This window comes from Prionailurus bengalensis, chromosome B2 (assembly GCF_016509475.1).
Source record: "Prionailurus bengalensis isolate Pbe53 chromosome B2, Fcat_Pben_1.1_paternal_pri, whole genome shotgun sequence".
Lineage (NCBI taxonomy): Eukaryota > Metazoa > Chordata > Mammalia > Carnivora > Felidae > Prionailurus > Prionailurus bengalensis.
Genome location: NC_057349.1, coordinates 29,815,082 through 29,830,413, shown reverse-complemented (window position 1 = coordinate 29,830,413; position 15,332 = coordinate 29,815,082). Strand labels below are relative to the sequence as shown.

Genomic DNA, 15,332 nt, shown 5'->3' with positions numbered 1-15,332 from the left:
GTCTTACTCCACTCCTGGCTTCAGATTAATGCCTTGTGCAGGGGGAAATCCCAAGACTTCCTCAGCGTGGCCACGTGAGCTCTGCTGTTTTTTAATGGAAGTGTGCTGCATCCCTCAGAGAAAAGAGATCATCCAGTGGAGAGAAGAGTGGCTCAGGGGAGACAGTCATCCATGAGGAATGAGGGTGGGACAGATAGGCCCACAAGAGAACACAGGTAAGTAGTTCTGTGTCAGAGCCAAGTCCATGTGTCTCCTGCTCCTTGCCTGGCTAGACCGAGTGCTCCTGGAGGCAAGGCCTTAGCCACTGTTGTTTATCACCTGGCGTCTATACTGGGCTTTGCACGATGCAGTTGGGAGGGGTGGAGGGCACTGAAGCCAGATTGGAAGATGTATTTCAGAGTAAGGTAGAAAGGGAAGGATCACCACGTGCTTACCACAGGTAAGTGCTTGAAATTCAGCGAGCAGGCATATGCTCTGCCCATTTGTCCTGGAGTCCACAGTCCAGGGCCAATGGTTTCTGTTGCATTTTGAGGCTGTGTGGGGCTGCATAGGTAATGTGCCACAGACTCTATCTGAGGGCAATGGAATCCATGGAATGTGGATTCTGTGCTTGACCATCTACTGCAGGGAAGAAACTACAGAGGCAGGCAGAGAACAGAGACTACAACTGAATGAAGTTTAGGCAGTCATGGGCACACTGGGGCTGAAGAGGGCACAGACCAGGTCGGATCTCCCATGTACAAATTCATCCTTTCCTTCCTGGACCCATGACCTACGTCATGAGAGAGACCAGGGGGAGAGTATGAATGACACAGGGCACCCATCCCCACATCCCACTACAGGGAAACAACTCAGGGAGACCCTACTGGGAGTCGGCAGGGAGTGTCAGCTTGCCATCTGTTGGGGGGGGGGGGCATGACTGCTGGAGAGAGGAGCCCACCACAGGCAGAGCAAGGGCAACAGAGGAAGAGAGAGGAGGAGAAGAAAGGGCCTATGGCTGGAGCAGAGCACAGAGGCTCAGAGAGGGAAGGAGCCCTCAGGGCCTGAGGTGCAGAGTGGCCTCTTCCCCTTTCCCCCCAACAAAACAAGCTCATCTTTTGGGCTTCTTCCCTTCCTGTGTTTTCACTCCCTTGTTCTTTCTCTCAAGCAGTAGCCCTAGGTCTGCCAGACACCCCTGCATGGAACGCTCGTTCTAGAACTTCAGTCCCATCTTTGAGGGCCATGGTAAAAAGCAGAGGAGAAAAGATTGAGTGGGAGGGACAGCATGTGCTATTGACTTTCTCACTTAGGACCAACTTTTGAGACTTTGATATCACACAAGGAATGTTGCATATACCCATACAGGGCTTAAGGAACCTCTGAAGTCTGTCCATGGACCACTGCCATTAATTTATGGCCTGGTGTCAGTTGAGTGATGGTACCCACATGGGCTCTGGAGTCCAATAGGCAGGTTTGCATCCTTTCCAAACTCTTTTTCTAGTTACCAGCTGGTTTGAACAACTAATTAATTAATTAATTAATTTTTATTTTTTAAGTTTGTTTATTTTGAGAGAGACAGAGAGACAGAGAGAGGGCATGAGCAGGGGAGGGGCAAAGAGAAAGGGAGAGAGAGAATCCCAAGCAGGCTCCGTGCTGTCAGCACAGAGCCCGGTGAGGGGCTTGAATTCACCAACCATGAGATTGTGACCTGAGATGAAATCAAGAGTTGGACACTTAACTGACTGAGCCACTCAGGCGCCCCTTGAGCAACTAGTTTAAATTCAGTTTCCCCATCTGTGAAATGGGGGAGAAAGAACTCTTACTCTGCAGGGCTAGTGTAAGGATTAAGCACCAGCACATTCGTGGGGGACCTGGGACAGAGGAAATGGTTCTTCTCTACTCCCCAAGCCTCCTTTCTGACTATGCTGACCCCCCACTCAGAACCTTCAGTTCCCTGCATCCTCCTACACATACCACATTCCTACCTTAGCCTGATGTTATAGATTGTCTCTGATGCTGGTCCAAACAGCCTTTCTGTTTTCTCCATCTCTTTCTTCCTCTGTTTATACTTCCCTAGCTACTTATTTGTTTTTTTTGTTTTTTTTTTTTCAACGTTTATTTATTTTTGGGACAGAGAGAGACAGAGCATGAACGGGGGAGGGGCAGAGAGAGAGGGAGACACAGAATCAGAAACAGGCTCCAGGCTCTGAGCTGTCAGCACAGAGCCCGACGCGGGGCTCGAACTCACGGACCACGAGATCGTGACCTGGCTGAAGTCGGACGCTTAACCGACTGCGCCACCCAGGCGCCCCGCTACTTATTTGTTCTAAATATACTCTCAGCACCACCAGGGCCCTGAGTCTGAGCTGCCTGCTCCCTTCCCTGCTTATCTTCCCCAAAGCCCAGGGAATATCCTGCTGCCTCCTCAAAGCCAAGTGCCTGTCCCTTTTCTCCATGTCAGCATTCTTTCTAGGCTGTCCCCAGCTGGACTTCAGCTCCTCGAGGACAAGGGCAATTCATCTTCCTCCTTGTTGCAACTTCCAAAGCACAGTGTAGGATGAGCATGCTGAACCAGTTCCCAGTGCAGAATGCCCAGTGCCCAGTGCAGAATGCAACAGCAAAGAGTAGCCCAGGGCAGCCTAGAGTGGACACAACTTGCCTTCTTCATAAATGTGGGGCAAGAACTCCCAATCTCTTGTCCTTGGAAGGCACATGCTTTAAGTTTTATTTTCTCTGGTGTGTGTGGGGTTGCCCTAGACCACCAGTGCTGTCTCACCCAGTCCACCTGTTGGGCAGGACACTTGCTGCTGGGGAACACAGCAGACCCACCTGCACCTCCAAGGGCATTGTCTAATTGGTGAGTGTCCCTCAAGGTGGCCCTGGGCTGGGCAGGCACTCAGCCAGTGTCCCTTCCCTGCCCTCCTCAGGCCCATTAGCTTCAGATTTTCACTGTCTGAGATGAGAGAAGGGTTAATAATGAGTCCCAGGGACATAGCATAGTAAAACAGCAGAGCAGATAGGATTCCAGTAAGAAAAGAGAGAGTGGAGAGGAGCTGGGAGGGCCCACAAGTGGGCAGATGTGGTGATGGGATTGGGTGGAAAGGGGTGGATACAGCAGACAGGGGGACAGTGAGAGGAGGGCTCTGAGGCTGAACACCAGGCTGTGTGGGTGGCTGGAGATCCAGACAGAGGCAGAGAGAGAGAGAGAGAGAGAGAGACTGTGCCTCCTCCAGCCCTGGCTCTCCTGGCGGAGGCTGACAGCATCCAGGAGGAATGAGAGGAAGAAAACAGGACAGACGTTGCCACCTCTGTTTGTTCTGAAAAAGAATATCCCACAGGCCTTGTAGTTCCTCCCCTCCTCCTCACCCACAAGGCTCCACACACCTCTTCTTTCGGGCACTCCCTCCCTGCTCCCGGCACCCCTCCCTCCTTCCCCTCCTCCTCAGGGAGTTGGGCTCCAGTGGGGCCAGGAGTCCAGGGAGGGAACAGATGTGGCTGGGACAGACACACGCAGGTCACTGCTCTGTAGGGGCAGAGGGGCAAGGAGGCTGTAGGTCTCCTAAGGTCAGCCAGACTGGAGACTCCAAAGGGAGAGCCTGGGACTGTGCATCCTACTTGCTGTGTCCCAGTGTGGGACACAGACAGGACATTGCCGGGCTTCACGTGATAAGCCTGCACCAGGGGGGCTGCGCCCTTAGTCCCCTTTAATCTGTCTGATAATTTCCCATTTGATCCTCACAAACCCCCTGCAAGGTAGGATGACTTAAAATATCCCCATTTGACAGAGGAGGATGTTGAAGTTCAGAAAGGTTTGGACAGTTGCCTAAAGCCAGAAGTTAGCTGGGACTTGAACTCAGGTCATCCAGAGTCTAAAGCCAGTGTTTTGTTTTTTTTTTTTTCCTCCCATTGCGTCAGCCCTCTTCAGGGGACACTGTACCATTATCTCCTCTTGCTGCGATAGCTCCAGGCCCCTCTTCCTTCCCACTCCTATCTTGAATGCTGGCAAGGTCAAGGACTAGACTAGATGGTAGCCACTAACTGCACATGGCTATTTGCACTTAAATTAAAATTAAGTAAAATTAAAAATTCAGTTCCTTAGGTTGGTTATACTAGCCCCATTTTAATTAAAAAAAATTTTTTTTTCAACGTTTTTATTTATTTTCGGGACAGAGAGAGACAGAGCATGAACGGGGGAGGGGCAGAGAGAGAGGGAGACACAGAATCGGAAACAGGCTCCAGGCTCTGAGTCATCAGCCCAGAGCCTGACGCGGGGCTCGAACTCATGGACCGCGAGATCGTGACCTGGCTGAAGTCGGACGCTTAACCGACTGCGCCGCCCAGGCGCCTCAGCATTTTAATTTTTTTTAACATTTTATTCATTTTTGAGAGACAGAGAGAGACAGAGTGTGAGTCGGGGAGAGGCAGACACAGAATTTGAAGCAGGGTCCAGGCTCTGAACTATCAGCACAGAGCCCAACGTGGGGCTTGAACTCACAAACCATGAGATCATGACCTGAACTGAAGTTGGACGTTCAACCCACTGAACCACCCAGTCTCCCTATACTAACCCCATTTTAAATGTTTCATAGCCACATGTAGCTAGTGGCTACCGTACTTGGCAGGTACAGAACATTCCCATCACCAAAGAAAGTCCTATGGATAGCACTGTGCTGGAATTAAAGGCGGGGCAGGAAAGAGGGAATGGGAGAGGGCAGCCAAGGGCTTGGACATAGACTGCTTTTGTGAGGAGACTAGGGAAGTATGGAGATGAGAGTCTGGGTGAGGGGAGCAGGGTGGGGGAGGAGGAGAGGCACCTTGACCTGACTCCCAGGCCTCTCCCTCCGATACTGATACTCTGGGCAATACTAGTGAGCAATTAATTGGCTGGGGTGGGGCCAGGACCAAAGCAGGAGGGAGAGGAATGTGATGGAGGATGACCTGTCCCCCTTCTTGCTGAACTCAAGGCTCTGATTTGCCAGTCCTGCCTTTCATCCTTCAGGGATCCTGACATCTGCCTAGCCCTCCCTTATCCACCTCAGACAGGAGCTGGCTGTTTTCTGTTCACTCATCCAGGCCAGGGAGCCAGCTGATGGTCTGCAGGGCCACCACCTTCCCAATTAGTCTCATTAGCCTATGGCTCACCCACTGAAGTCAGGGTCACCAGCTGTGGGGGAGAGGCCATGAGTGGCCTGTGAGTAACTTCAGACCTAGCTATGACAGTGGTTCCCAGCCCAGGCCTCTCCTCAGGCTGAGGCCCTTGCAACCAGCACTCTTCGTACTATCCCAGGAGCACCCCCAGAAGGGAGAGATCAGAGAGCTGGTGCTTGGAGTGCAGATTCCTAGTTAAGAGGAAAAGGCTCAATTCATTGATGGAACACGTAATAGGTGTGGCAGGCATGGAACTTGGACAATGACAACAAGGTGGGAAGGAGGGGGGTACTGGGGATGCAGTGTGGAAAGTGGAGGCAGAGTGATGGATCCCAAGGAAAGGGACAGATTCAGAGGCTGTGGAGGGGAAACCAGGTGGGGTTAACCATGTGGTGGGGTGTGGGACCAGAGCAGGCACTCTGTTGTGGACAGGAAAGTAGAAAGGTCCATGTCTGTGCATGGAAGGAGTGGGACAGGCCAACACCAGGGCAGACAGGAGAGCGAAGGAGCCAGGTGACTGGGTCCTGTAGTGAGAGTGGCCATCTGAGTGGGTAGAGCCCCCAGTTCCAGGTTAGGCAATGAGGAACATGGGTAGGCTGGTCAGGTGGCAGGAATCATTAAGGGCTCCGTGGCCACAGGTACCCCACACTGAAGCCACCTCTGCCGCTGAGTAGGCAGATGCCCCAACCGATTACTTCAGCTCCTCCCAACCACACCAAGTTGCCCCGGGCACCTGCCCCTCCACTTCCCCACCCCTACCCACAGTGACTCCTGCCCAGAGAATGTCCAGCCCTGGCATAAAGGCCCTGGGCTGTCCACGAGTTGCTGTCAGAAGGCTGCACAGTCCAAGATGGGCTCCTCGCGGGCACCCCAGATGGGGCGTGTGGGAGGGCAAGGAATGATGGCATTGCTGCTGGCTGGTCTCCTCCTGCCAGGTAGGAGGTTGGGGACCCTGGGAGTGAAGGAAAGCAGGGAGAGGTAGCAGAGGAAGGATGCAGACACCAGGTCAGAGGAGACTGGAGGGATCCAGTGGTGGGAGGTGGGAGGAAGCACCATCCAGGGAGAAACCGGGAGAAGACCTGGCAAGGGGGAAGGGCAGGGACTCTGGAATCTGATGCTTCAGTCTGGGGACTGCTCCTCACTGCTTTGTCACTCCAGGTAAGTTACGTAAATTTTCTGAGCCACAGTTTCTGAGACTCTAAAACAGGGTTAATGATAACACTTAGCTCTAGTTTCTCTGAGTCTCAAATTAAATAATGTATGTATGTAAGTGCTTTGGAAATTCTAGAGGGTTGGGTTGTATAAATGTTGGTCATTGTTGTTATTACTATTATCAATTATTAGAACACTAGAAGATGAAGACTGTATATTTAATAGTAATACTTGTTACCATTTATAGAATGCTTTTCATGTGCCAGACACTATTCCAACACTTTACATTAGCACTTTTATAAAAAAGCTTATTTATTTATTTTGAGAGAGACAGAGAGAGACAGAAAGTGAACAAGGGAGGGGCAGAGAGAGAGAGGGAGTGAGAGCATCCCAAGCAGGCTCTTTGCTGACAGCGTGGGGCTTGGACTCACTAACCGTGAGATCGTGGCCTGAGCCAATATCAAGAGTTGGACACTTAACAGAATGAGCCACCCAGGCACCCCTACATTAGCACTTTTGATCGGAAGAACTGTATGAGAGATTTGTTATTCCCATTGTACCCCTGAAGACACTGAGGTTAGGCCAATTTAGGAGACTGGCTCAAGATCACAAATTAGAAAGCAGTAAAGCCAGGCTCCATCCAAACCGGGGTTTTGCTGTTGACCACCAGGTATTTGCAGTGACGCTGCCCATGGCCCCGTGGGTGGAATGCAGACCATGTGGCTTGGTGGAGCAGAGAAGGAGAGCAGGAATTCTCCATGATTAGTGCAGCTGAATGAGGGAGGCTGCAGGCAGAGTTGGGATTTGGTGTGGAGGGGGACACAGAGAACTTCTCTTTGAGGAGAGAATGGGGACATCACAGACTGAGGAGAAACTGGTTGTTGGTGGGCAGATTTGACCTCTCCAAATGTATAAACTAAAGCTCAGAGAGGTTTAGTCACTCGCTAGTATGAAACTCTGCCCACACTGCTTGGGACCTTTAGGAGCTGAGTGGAGGAAGACTGGGGGTAAGGTGAGCCTGGGGTTAGAAGCAAAGGGTTGGTTAAAGAAAGAAGTGGTTTCACATCTGTCAGGGATGTAAAGACAGGAGACTGGGGGGCAGGCAGGCATGGTGTGATAGCTGGGTGGAGAGAGAAGGAAGCTGATAATGGTCATGAGCCTGGGAGGAGGGTTCCATCTTCGTGTCCCTGGGCTGTGCCAGGACAGCAAGGGTGGCTCAGGGTGCGGTGTCCTGTCATGCTGTACCAGCAGGTTCTGAAGCAACAGTGAGTGCCCCCACATTCTGGCCCCCACCCAGATTTCCTGGCGTGGGCAATGCTGAGATGGGAACAGAACTCCAACCCTTTATCCAAGCCTGGACCCTCCCAAGGAGGCTGGTGACTGAATCTTAGTCCTCAAGTACCTTAGCCCTTACCTTAGTCCCTCTGCCACTGGCTTCCTCTTTTCTCAGTCTCGTTTGTTACTTTTCCTCTCCTTCCCAGTCCGTTGTTGTTTGTCTTGTCTTCTCTTTCCATTTGGTCCCTCAATCTTACCTGGGATTCTCTCCCTCAGGACTTATGCCCCATCTTGAGGAGTCTCTGTCACTCCCATGCTTTGTCTCTCTGGGGTCCTTCCTTTAGCTCCTGTTACTTCTCTGTTTCTCTTATCTTTCTTTAATACCTCCTGCTTTGGAGTCTCATTTTCTTTTTCTCTGGTAGATGTTTGGCTTCTGTCTCTGCCCCCTCCCAGAACACTGAAACTGCCCTACCTTTACAGACAACAGCCAGTTCTCTCTTCCTTTTCCACCCCAAGCTCTCCCTGGGCTCCTCTCAGAGAAGCCAGAGAAGATGACAGATGGGCTTGAAAGAAGTCAGAAGCAGATGACTCAGATGGGCTTGAAAGCTGAGGGGGCAAGCCAAGCCACTCTGGCCCTTACTAACCACTACTTCCTCCTCAGGGACCTTGGCTAAGAGCATCGGGACCTTCTCAGACCCCTGCAAGGACTTGCGTATCACCTCCCCCAATGACCCCTGTCTCATTGGGAAGAGTGGTTCCAGTAGCTTCAGTGGCCACAGTGGCTCCAGCAGCTCCAGCAGTTCCATTTCCGGTTCCAGTGGCTCCAGTGGCAGCTCTGGTGGTGGCCCCAGTGGTTCTGGTGTTTCCAGTGGTGGCTCCAGCGGATCCAGTGTCGCCCAGGGTGGTTCTTCAGGATCTTCGTTATTTAAGCCAGGAACAGGGTATTCCCAGATCAGCTACTCCTCAGGATCCAGCTCCTCCCAGTCGGGAAGCAGCTCCTCCCAATCAGGAAGCAGCAGCAGCTCCTCCCAGTCGGGAAGCGGCAGTTCCCAGCCAGGGTCTGGCTCAGCTCTACCAATCAGTGGTGATTCTTCCCGCTTACTAATAAGCTCTTCCCAGTCTGGAGAAGGCTCAAGCTCATCTGTTTCCCAAACTTCCTGGATATCCAGCAGCGGTGGCCAAAGAGTCAACTCTAACTTACGCCCTTGTAGTTCAGATGTCTCCGACTCTCCCTGCAGTGGGGGGCCCATCGTCTCACACTCAGGCTCCTACATCTCCAGCTCCCACTCCGTGTCAGGGGGTCAAAGGCCAGTGGTGGTGGTGGTGGAGCAGCATGGCTCTGGTGGCCCTGGATTGGCTCAAGGTTCCCCCTGTAGCAGTGGTGGCCTTCCAGGCAAGCCCTGCCCCCCTATCACCTCTGTAGACAAATCCTATGGCAGCTATGAGGTGGTGGGTGGCTCCTCTGACAGTTATCTGGTCCCAGGCATGACGTACAGTGGGGGCAAAATCTACCCTGTGGGCTACTTCACCAAAGATAATCCTGTCAAAGGTTCTCCAGGGGTCCCCTCCTTTGCAGCTGGGCCCCCCATCTCTGAGGGCAAATACTTCTCCAGCAATCCCATCATCCCCAGCCACAGCTCTTCTAGTTCCAACATCTACCCATCAGGAGCTTCCTCGGCTATTGTGTTCCAGCCAGTGGGCTCTGGTGGGGTTCAGCCTTGTGGTGTTGGCTCTAAGGGGCCCTGCTCCCTCTCCAGTTCTGGAGTCCACAGCAGTTCTAGCGTTTCCAGCAGTTCATCCTTCCATCCCTGTGGCGGTGTTTCACAGGGGCCCTGCTCCCCACCAGGCACTGGCTCCTTTAGTGGCAGCTCCAGCTCCCAATCCAGTGGCAAAATCATCCTTCATCCCTGTGGCAACAAGTCCAGCTCTTCTGGTCACCCTTGCATTTCTGTCTCCTCCTCAACATTGAGTGGGGGTCCCGATGGTTCTCCCCAACCTGATCCTTCAGCTGGTGCCAAGCCCTGTGGCTCCAGCAGCTCTGGAAAGATCCCCTGCCGATCCATCCGGGACATCCTGGCCCAAGTGAAGCCTCTGGGACCCCAGCTAGCTGACCCTGAAGTTTTCTTACCCCAAGGAGAGGTACTTGACAGTCCATAAGTCGTCCTTTGCATATGTGCATGTGTGGGCATACACGTATATACACAAACACCATCTCTCAGTTGGGAGAAGTCCAGGGGCCCAGGCATTGGGTTAGCTCAGTTTCCCTCCTCCTTCCCAAAGAGCTGTTCTATTTCCTCCATTGCTCCAATATGATAAAGGCCCCTTATCACCTCTTTTTTCTTCATCTTCCCAAATTGTAGACTCCAAATCCATTTCCTCATTCTCTCCTACTGTTTAGATTCCCTTTGTACTATAGTGCCCTCCCTGCCAGATAACCACTCCCTAAAATTTCCTCTGTCATTTCTTTCAGATAATACAATCCATTAGCTAATCCTACCATTCAGATTTTTGCCTGGGAAACCCCTGAAATGTCTCAGAGTAACTCTGGTTCCTGAATAAGTCATGCCCACTCTCCTTATTTGCCAAATAAAGCATAGTAAGTACAAACTGTTACCTGAAAGCAATGACCACTTTTCACTGACCTCCCTTTGCCATCTGGTCAACCAACATGCCATGTCATGGGGTTCTTACACTCCCAATTCCACTGTCACCCTCCGCTATAGAGCTCATCACACCTTCTGTGAGTTCCCAATGCTCCTTGACTCTCTAGATCTCCGTCTTAGACCCCCTTCCTGCCTGTAATTTCCCTCAATGCTCAGATGCTTCCCTGTGTGAGGGAGACACGAGGACATGCTTGGAGACTGAAGTAGGCTTCCTGCTCTCTCTGGACCCTGGACAGATGGCTCAATAAACTGTGTGAACTAGATGCAGACTTTTGACTTCTTGGAGTCCTTTAGGCCCTCATAGGGCCTGAGGAATGCACTCCTATGCTTCTAGAGATCCCCGTGTCCCCCATTTTCACTCATAAGTTAGACCAGTATTTCTCTTATACTTTATAGCTCCTCCCACAAAGGAGGAAAACAATAAATATTTGTTGAACTGAAAGCAGAGGGTGGTCTCCAAAGTCCTTCCTCCCTTTTCTTTCCTCTCTCACTGCTCCAGGAAATCCATTCTCTTTCCACTCCCCATTCACCCTGGGGTCTTCCCCTCTCCCTATATGGGGCCCTAATTATTCTCCATCCCTCCTCCATGTAGACTCCTTCTTTCCACCATTATTTTGCCTCACTTACTAGATGCCATCTTCTCTGGGAGTCTGAGCATTGGTTTCCGGGTTTCTGGGGGCACTTGGGACCTTGGGAAGGCTGGAATACAACAACAAGACCAGATTCCTGGTGACTGAGTGTGAGCCCAGGTGGGCATTATTCTGGGAGCTGGAGGTGGAGAGAGTAAAAGAAGACAGAGAGGAGGGGAGCATGACAGGGAGCACAGCCAAGCATGATGACTCACTAGCCTACATAAAAATGCCCCAGCCCATGGTAGAACAGAGTCAAGTGTCCTCTCCACCTCCACACTCTTGCTGCCTCTGCTGCAGTTCTAGAGTAAGACCTATGGGAGGTGAGAAGGCAGAGAACTATAGTGGAAAATGGAAGTGGCCTCTTTGGGAGAAAAGAGAGAAAGCAGAGGGTGGTGAGGGCCAGACAACTGTGTTTTGGAGACTGGAGCAGCAGGTGAGGGTTGGGGGGGGGGAAGAGGGAGGAGGCTGAGGCCAAGGAAGTTCTTATAACCCAAGGAGGGGAGAGTAGGCTATGCTTGTCCCTTTAGGAAGGGCCTCACCACAAAGCACAAGCCACCTCTTGGAACCTCTGACTACAAAGGAATTTTTCCCAACCCTAGGATCTAATTCATTCCCTCCTATTGGATAGTGTTAGCTGGTCCCAAATTTAGGACTATTATTGAAATTCCAAGTCCCAGTCAGCAGAAATGTGTTGCGTTGATTAGAAATGACCTGGGGCAGCTGAGCCACCTGCAGGGTTGGCTGAAGACAGAGAAGGGCTGCAGAATAGTCCTGTTTCTTTCATCACTGGTGAGTCACACTTGGCCTGGCATCTAGCCCTGGACTGCAGCCAATGAAAGGCATCAAGGCCCTTAGAGGCTCCATGCACCACAATTGAAGGATGGGTACAGACTCTGATGTGAGGATTCCTCTAGTCTCTGGTGTGGTCAAGGTCAAGGGCTTTTGCAAATCTGCTGGATGTCACTCAAAAAGGACACTGCCCCCCACTGGCCAGTTCTGAGGAGGAGTTCCCATTCATCAGGGGCGGGGGATGAGGATGGAAAAGGAAAATCTAACAGCTTATTTTAGACTTCATGTAACCAGGGAAGTCTAGTCTAGGTGCTCCTGGAAGCAACAGAGAAAATGAAGGCATTTAAACACTTTTTATTGTAAAATTTTCAACATATTTAAGAGTAGACAAAAGAATTAATGAAACCCTATGCTTGTCCCACCCAGCTTCAGTTATCAATTCATGGCCATTTGACAACATTTAAACATCCTCCTGTACTGTTAGTTGGGAATATCTACTCCCTTTCAGTATTTCTTATATTCTGTGGACCCATTTGACCATCTGTGGTAGGCAGAATGGTGTCCTTCCCAGCACCACCAAAGATACCCACATCATCTCCAGAACCTGTGAGTATATATGTTAGGTTACATAGTGAAGGGAAATTAAGGTTGCAGACATAATTAAGGTTTTTAGCTGACCTTAGAGAGATTATCCTGGATTATTTGGGTGGGTCAATGTGGGTCAATAAGCGTCCTTAAATGTGGAAGGGGGAAGAAGAAAAGGTCAGAGTGATGCAATGTAAGAAGATCCTGTTGTTTTTGGCTTTGAACATGGAGGAAGGGGACCATAATCCAAGGAATGCAGGTGGCCTCTAGAAGCTGGAAAATGCAAAGAAATGGATTCTCCCCTAGAGCCTCTAGAAAGGAACACAGCCCTGGTGACTCCTTGATTTTAACCCAGTGTGAACTATGTCAGCCTTCTGATTTTCAAAATTGTAAGATAATAAATTTGTATTGTTGTAAAGCCGTTAAGTTTGTGGTTGTTACAGCAGTGGTAGGAAATTAATATACCATCATCTCTCTTTTTAAAAATTTATTTATTTTATATTATTTTATTTTGTTATTTTTTTAATGTTTATTTATTTTTAAAATTAATTTATTTTTTATGTTTATTTATTTTTTGAGAGATAGAGCCCAAGCAAGCAGGGGAGGGGCAGAGAGAGAGGGAGACACAGAATCTGAAGCAAGCTCCAGGCTCTGAGCTGTCAGCATGGAGCTCGATGTGGGGCTCAAACCCATGATCTGTGAGATCATGACCTGAGCCAAAGTTGGACACTTAACCGACTGAGACACCCAGGTGCCCCCATTCATTTTATTTTTGAGAGAGATCACAGGCAGCAGAGGGGCAGAGAGAGAGAGGGACAGAGGATCTGAAGTGGGCTGGGTGCTGACAGCAGAGAGCCCAATGTGGGGCTCAAACTCACGAATGGTGAGATCGTGACCTGAGTCAAAGTTGGACCCTCAAAAGCTTAACCGACTGAGCCATTCAGGTGCTCCCAATACACCATCATCTCTTAAGGATGGAAACCGGATCTATTTCCTTAGATACAAGGTGTCATCTAGGAGTAGCCTCTCTGATGGGGGGCATTTCTGCACTGCACAACTCCTGTTGGTTGGGGTCAAGGTAAAGGAGCTATAGGGATGCATGAGAAAGGGGTGCTGGAAGAGAATGATCTGGATCCCAAAGAGAAAGTGAAGAGAATCAAGTGTTTCTATTACTGAGAAGGCAATGAAGATACTGCGACCCCAATGGCAAAGATCCTCCTATGCTTGGTGTAGGAAGCCAGGGCAGGGTAGGACTGGCAATCAGTGATAAGCTGTGAACCAGGACACTTGGGTCAGGAAGGGGTGGGGAACTTGAGGAAAGGATCTGGGAGTGGAAACACCCAGCTTCCCTGGGACATTCAAGTGGCACCTGTTGCCACAGACTGCATTAGGAATGAGAGTGGAATGTGAAGACTTATTATTTGCACAACCACTGGCTCAGCTTGTTTCTGCCCCACTGAGAGCATAAAGGGCTGGTTGTCTTGGTGCAGAGGGAAATGTTAGAGCTGAACAAGATGCAGGGCTGCATGGTGGGGAGCAGGGCTCTTCTGGGCCTCCTTCTTCTGATCTGTCTTCATTTCCCAGGTATGGAGGCTGTGCCCAACCCTTGCACCAGAGAAGACTGGGGACCCCAGCAGAGCTGGAATTGAGGGAAGGGGTAAAGGCAGGAGGGTCCCTTGGGTCCCTGGGGAAAATGAAGGGGCTTGGAGCAAAGAGAACCAGGGAATTATGGAAGGCATTGGAACCAAACATCCAGTCCATTGGCTGTCTCCTCTTCCCTTTTCCTCAGGCTTCTTTGCCCAAAGCATTGGTGCAGTGGAGAAGAAAGTTCTCCAAGACTTGGGAACCAGCTTACCTCTGCTTGAGCAACCTTCCTTGACCAGCCACTCCAACTCTGAACTTCCTCAGCCAAAGCCAGACCCTGGGCTAAATGATTTAACAAGTGTTCCTCTGAAGCCCAATGCTTCTCCATCAGATGGCTCCCAACCTGAAAGAGGTTCTGGGGTTCAGAGGTGGCCCCCAACTGAGGAGCTGCCCTCCATGGATCCCTGGCCCTCTGAGGATCGTTGGCAGATAAGGGCTGCTGCCACTGAGGATTACGTGGGGGAAGTGCTGCCTGAAAAACTGTCTTTCCTTCCTGGTGCTGTTGCCCTCCCTCTGGGCAGAAGTCTTTTGCCTGCAGGGTCCTCTGCACGCTCCACAGGCCCAGTACCTGAGGCTCTACACCTCCACCAGGACTCTAAGTCTAGATGGCCACTCCATTCTAATGTGCTGGGAGCCCAGAGAGAAATCCTTGCCCAATGCCCACCTTCTCTTATTAACAGGATTCAACAGCCACTGCTGCCTGGGCATCCCTGGGGAACCCTAAATCCAGGTGTGTCCTGGGGAGGTGGAGGTCCTGGAACTGGATGGGGAACAAGGCCCATGCCACACCTTGTAGGAATCTGGGGTATCAATAGTCAATACCCAAGTACTAGCTGGGGGAATCTTAACCGGTATCCAGGTACTAGCTGGGGAAATCTTAACTGGTATCCAGGAGGCAGCTGGGGGAATATTCATCTACGCCCAGTTATTAATAATCAATTTCCTCCCAGAGTTCTCCATCCTACTGGCTTTTCTTGGAACATCCCAGCTGGCTTCCCCAGTCCTCAAAACCCTGGGTCACAGTGGGGTTAAGAGAAAATCCTAAGTTGGAAATCAGAGAATGGAGTCCTGCTCCCTCCCCTTGCAGTATGAGCTAAATCAAGATTCAACCAGTGTGTTTTCTAGCACCATCTCAACTTTTCACTGCCTCCCCTGTTCCCCAAATGCTGATCTCCAATAAAACACAAGCAATTACTAAATTTGCTCATTCACTGTGTCTTTGTTTCTGGGTGCAAAGTAAAGTGATTTTTGTCCATTCCCACTTTCTAGCCATGCCCATGTCTCTCTAGGATCTGCAGACACTCTCTTGCTGTCCCCTATTCTTTGCAAAAGATCAAAGTCTAGATGTTTGAGGGTGGAGCTTCATGGTCTCACCCTGGTGAGGTGAGAGAGCTGGTTCCAGAATTGTCCTGAAATCTGAAGAGGGGAGAAGGGGCAGCAGGACTAATTGAGATGGCACCTGTGA

General features: G+C 50.7%; 1 protein-coding gene across 4 annotated transcripts; it reads left to right on the top strand.

Moving 5' to 3' along the window:
• The first annotated feature begins 5,927 nt into the window (after positions 1-5,927).
• CDSN (corneodesmosin) lies at positions 5,928-15,066 on the top strand. 4 transcript variants are annotated; one of them, XM_043591045.1, is made up of 3 exons: positions 5,928-6,062; positions 8,216-8,638; positions 14,013-15,066. In XM_043591045.1, exons 1-3 carry the CDS (start codon positions 5,978-5,980, stop codon positions 14,897-14,899), a joined length of 1,395 nt encoding a protein of 464 aa, XP_043446980.1. In that variant the 5' UTR covers positions 5,928-5,977; the 3' UTR covers positions 14,900-15,066. The 4 variants fall into 4 exon arrangements, with proteins under 4 accessions (XP_043446980.1, XP_043446978.1, XP_043446979.1 ...); XM_043591043.1 differs by having other exon boundaries at positions 5,932-6,062; positions 8,216-9,693; positions 14,013-14,214; XM_043591044.1 differs by lacking the exon at positions 14,013-15,066 and having other exon boundaries at positions 5,932-6,062; positions 8,216-12,643.
• The last annotated feature ends 266 nt before the right edge of the window (positions 15,067-15,332 follow it).

Excerpts from the sequence above, each read along its gene's own strand:
- CDSN (XM_043591043.1), top strand. The coding sequence starts at position 5,978 with ATGGGCTCCTCGCGGGCACCCCAGATGGGGCGTGTGGGAGGGCAAGGA. Across the intron at positions 6,063-8,215 it reads GGCTGGTCTCCTCCTGCCAG|GGACCTTGGCTAAGAGCATC; the intron begins GTAGGAGGTTGG and ends CTTCCTCCTCAG. Across the intron at positions 9,694-14,012 it reads TTTTCTTACCCCAAGGAGAG|GCTTCTTTGCCCAAAGCATT; the intron begins GTACTTGACAGT and ends CCTTTTCCTCAG.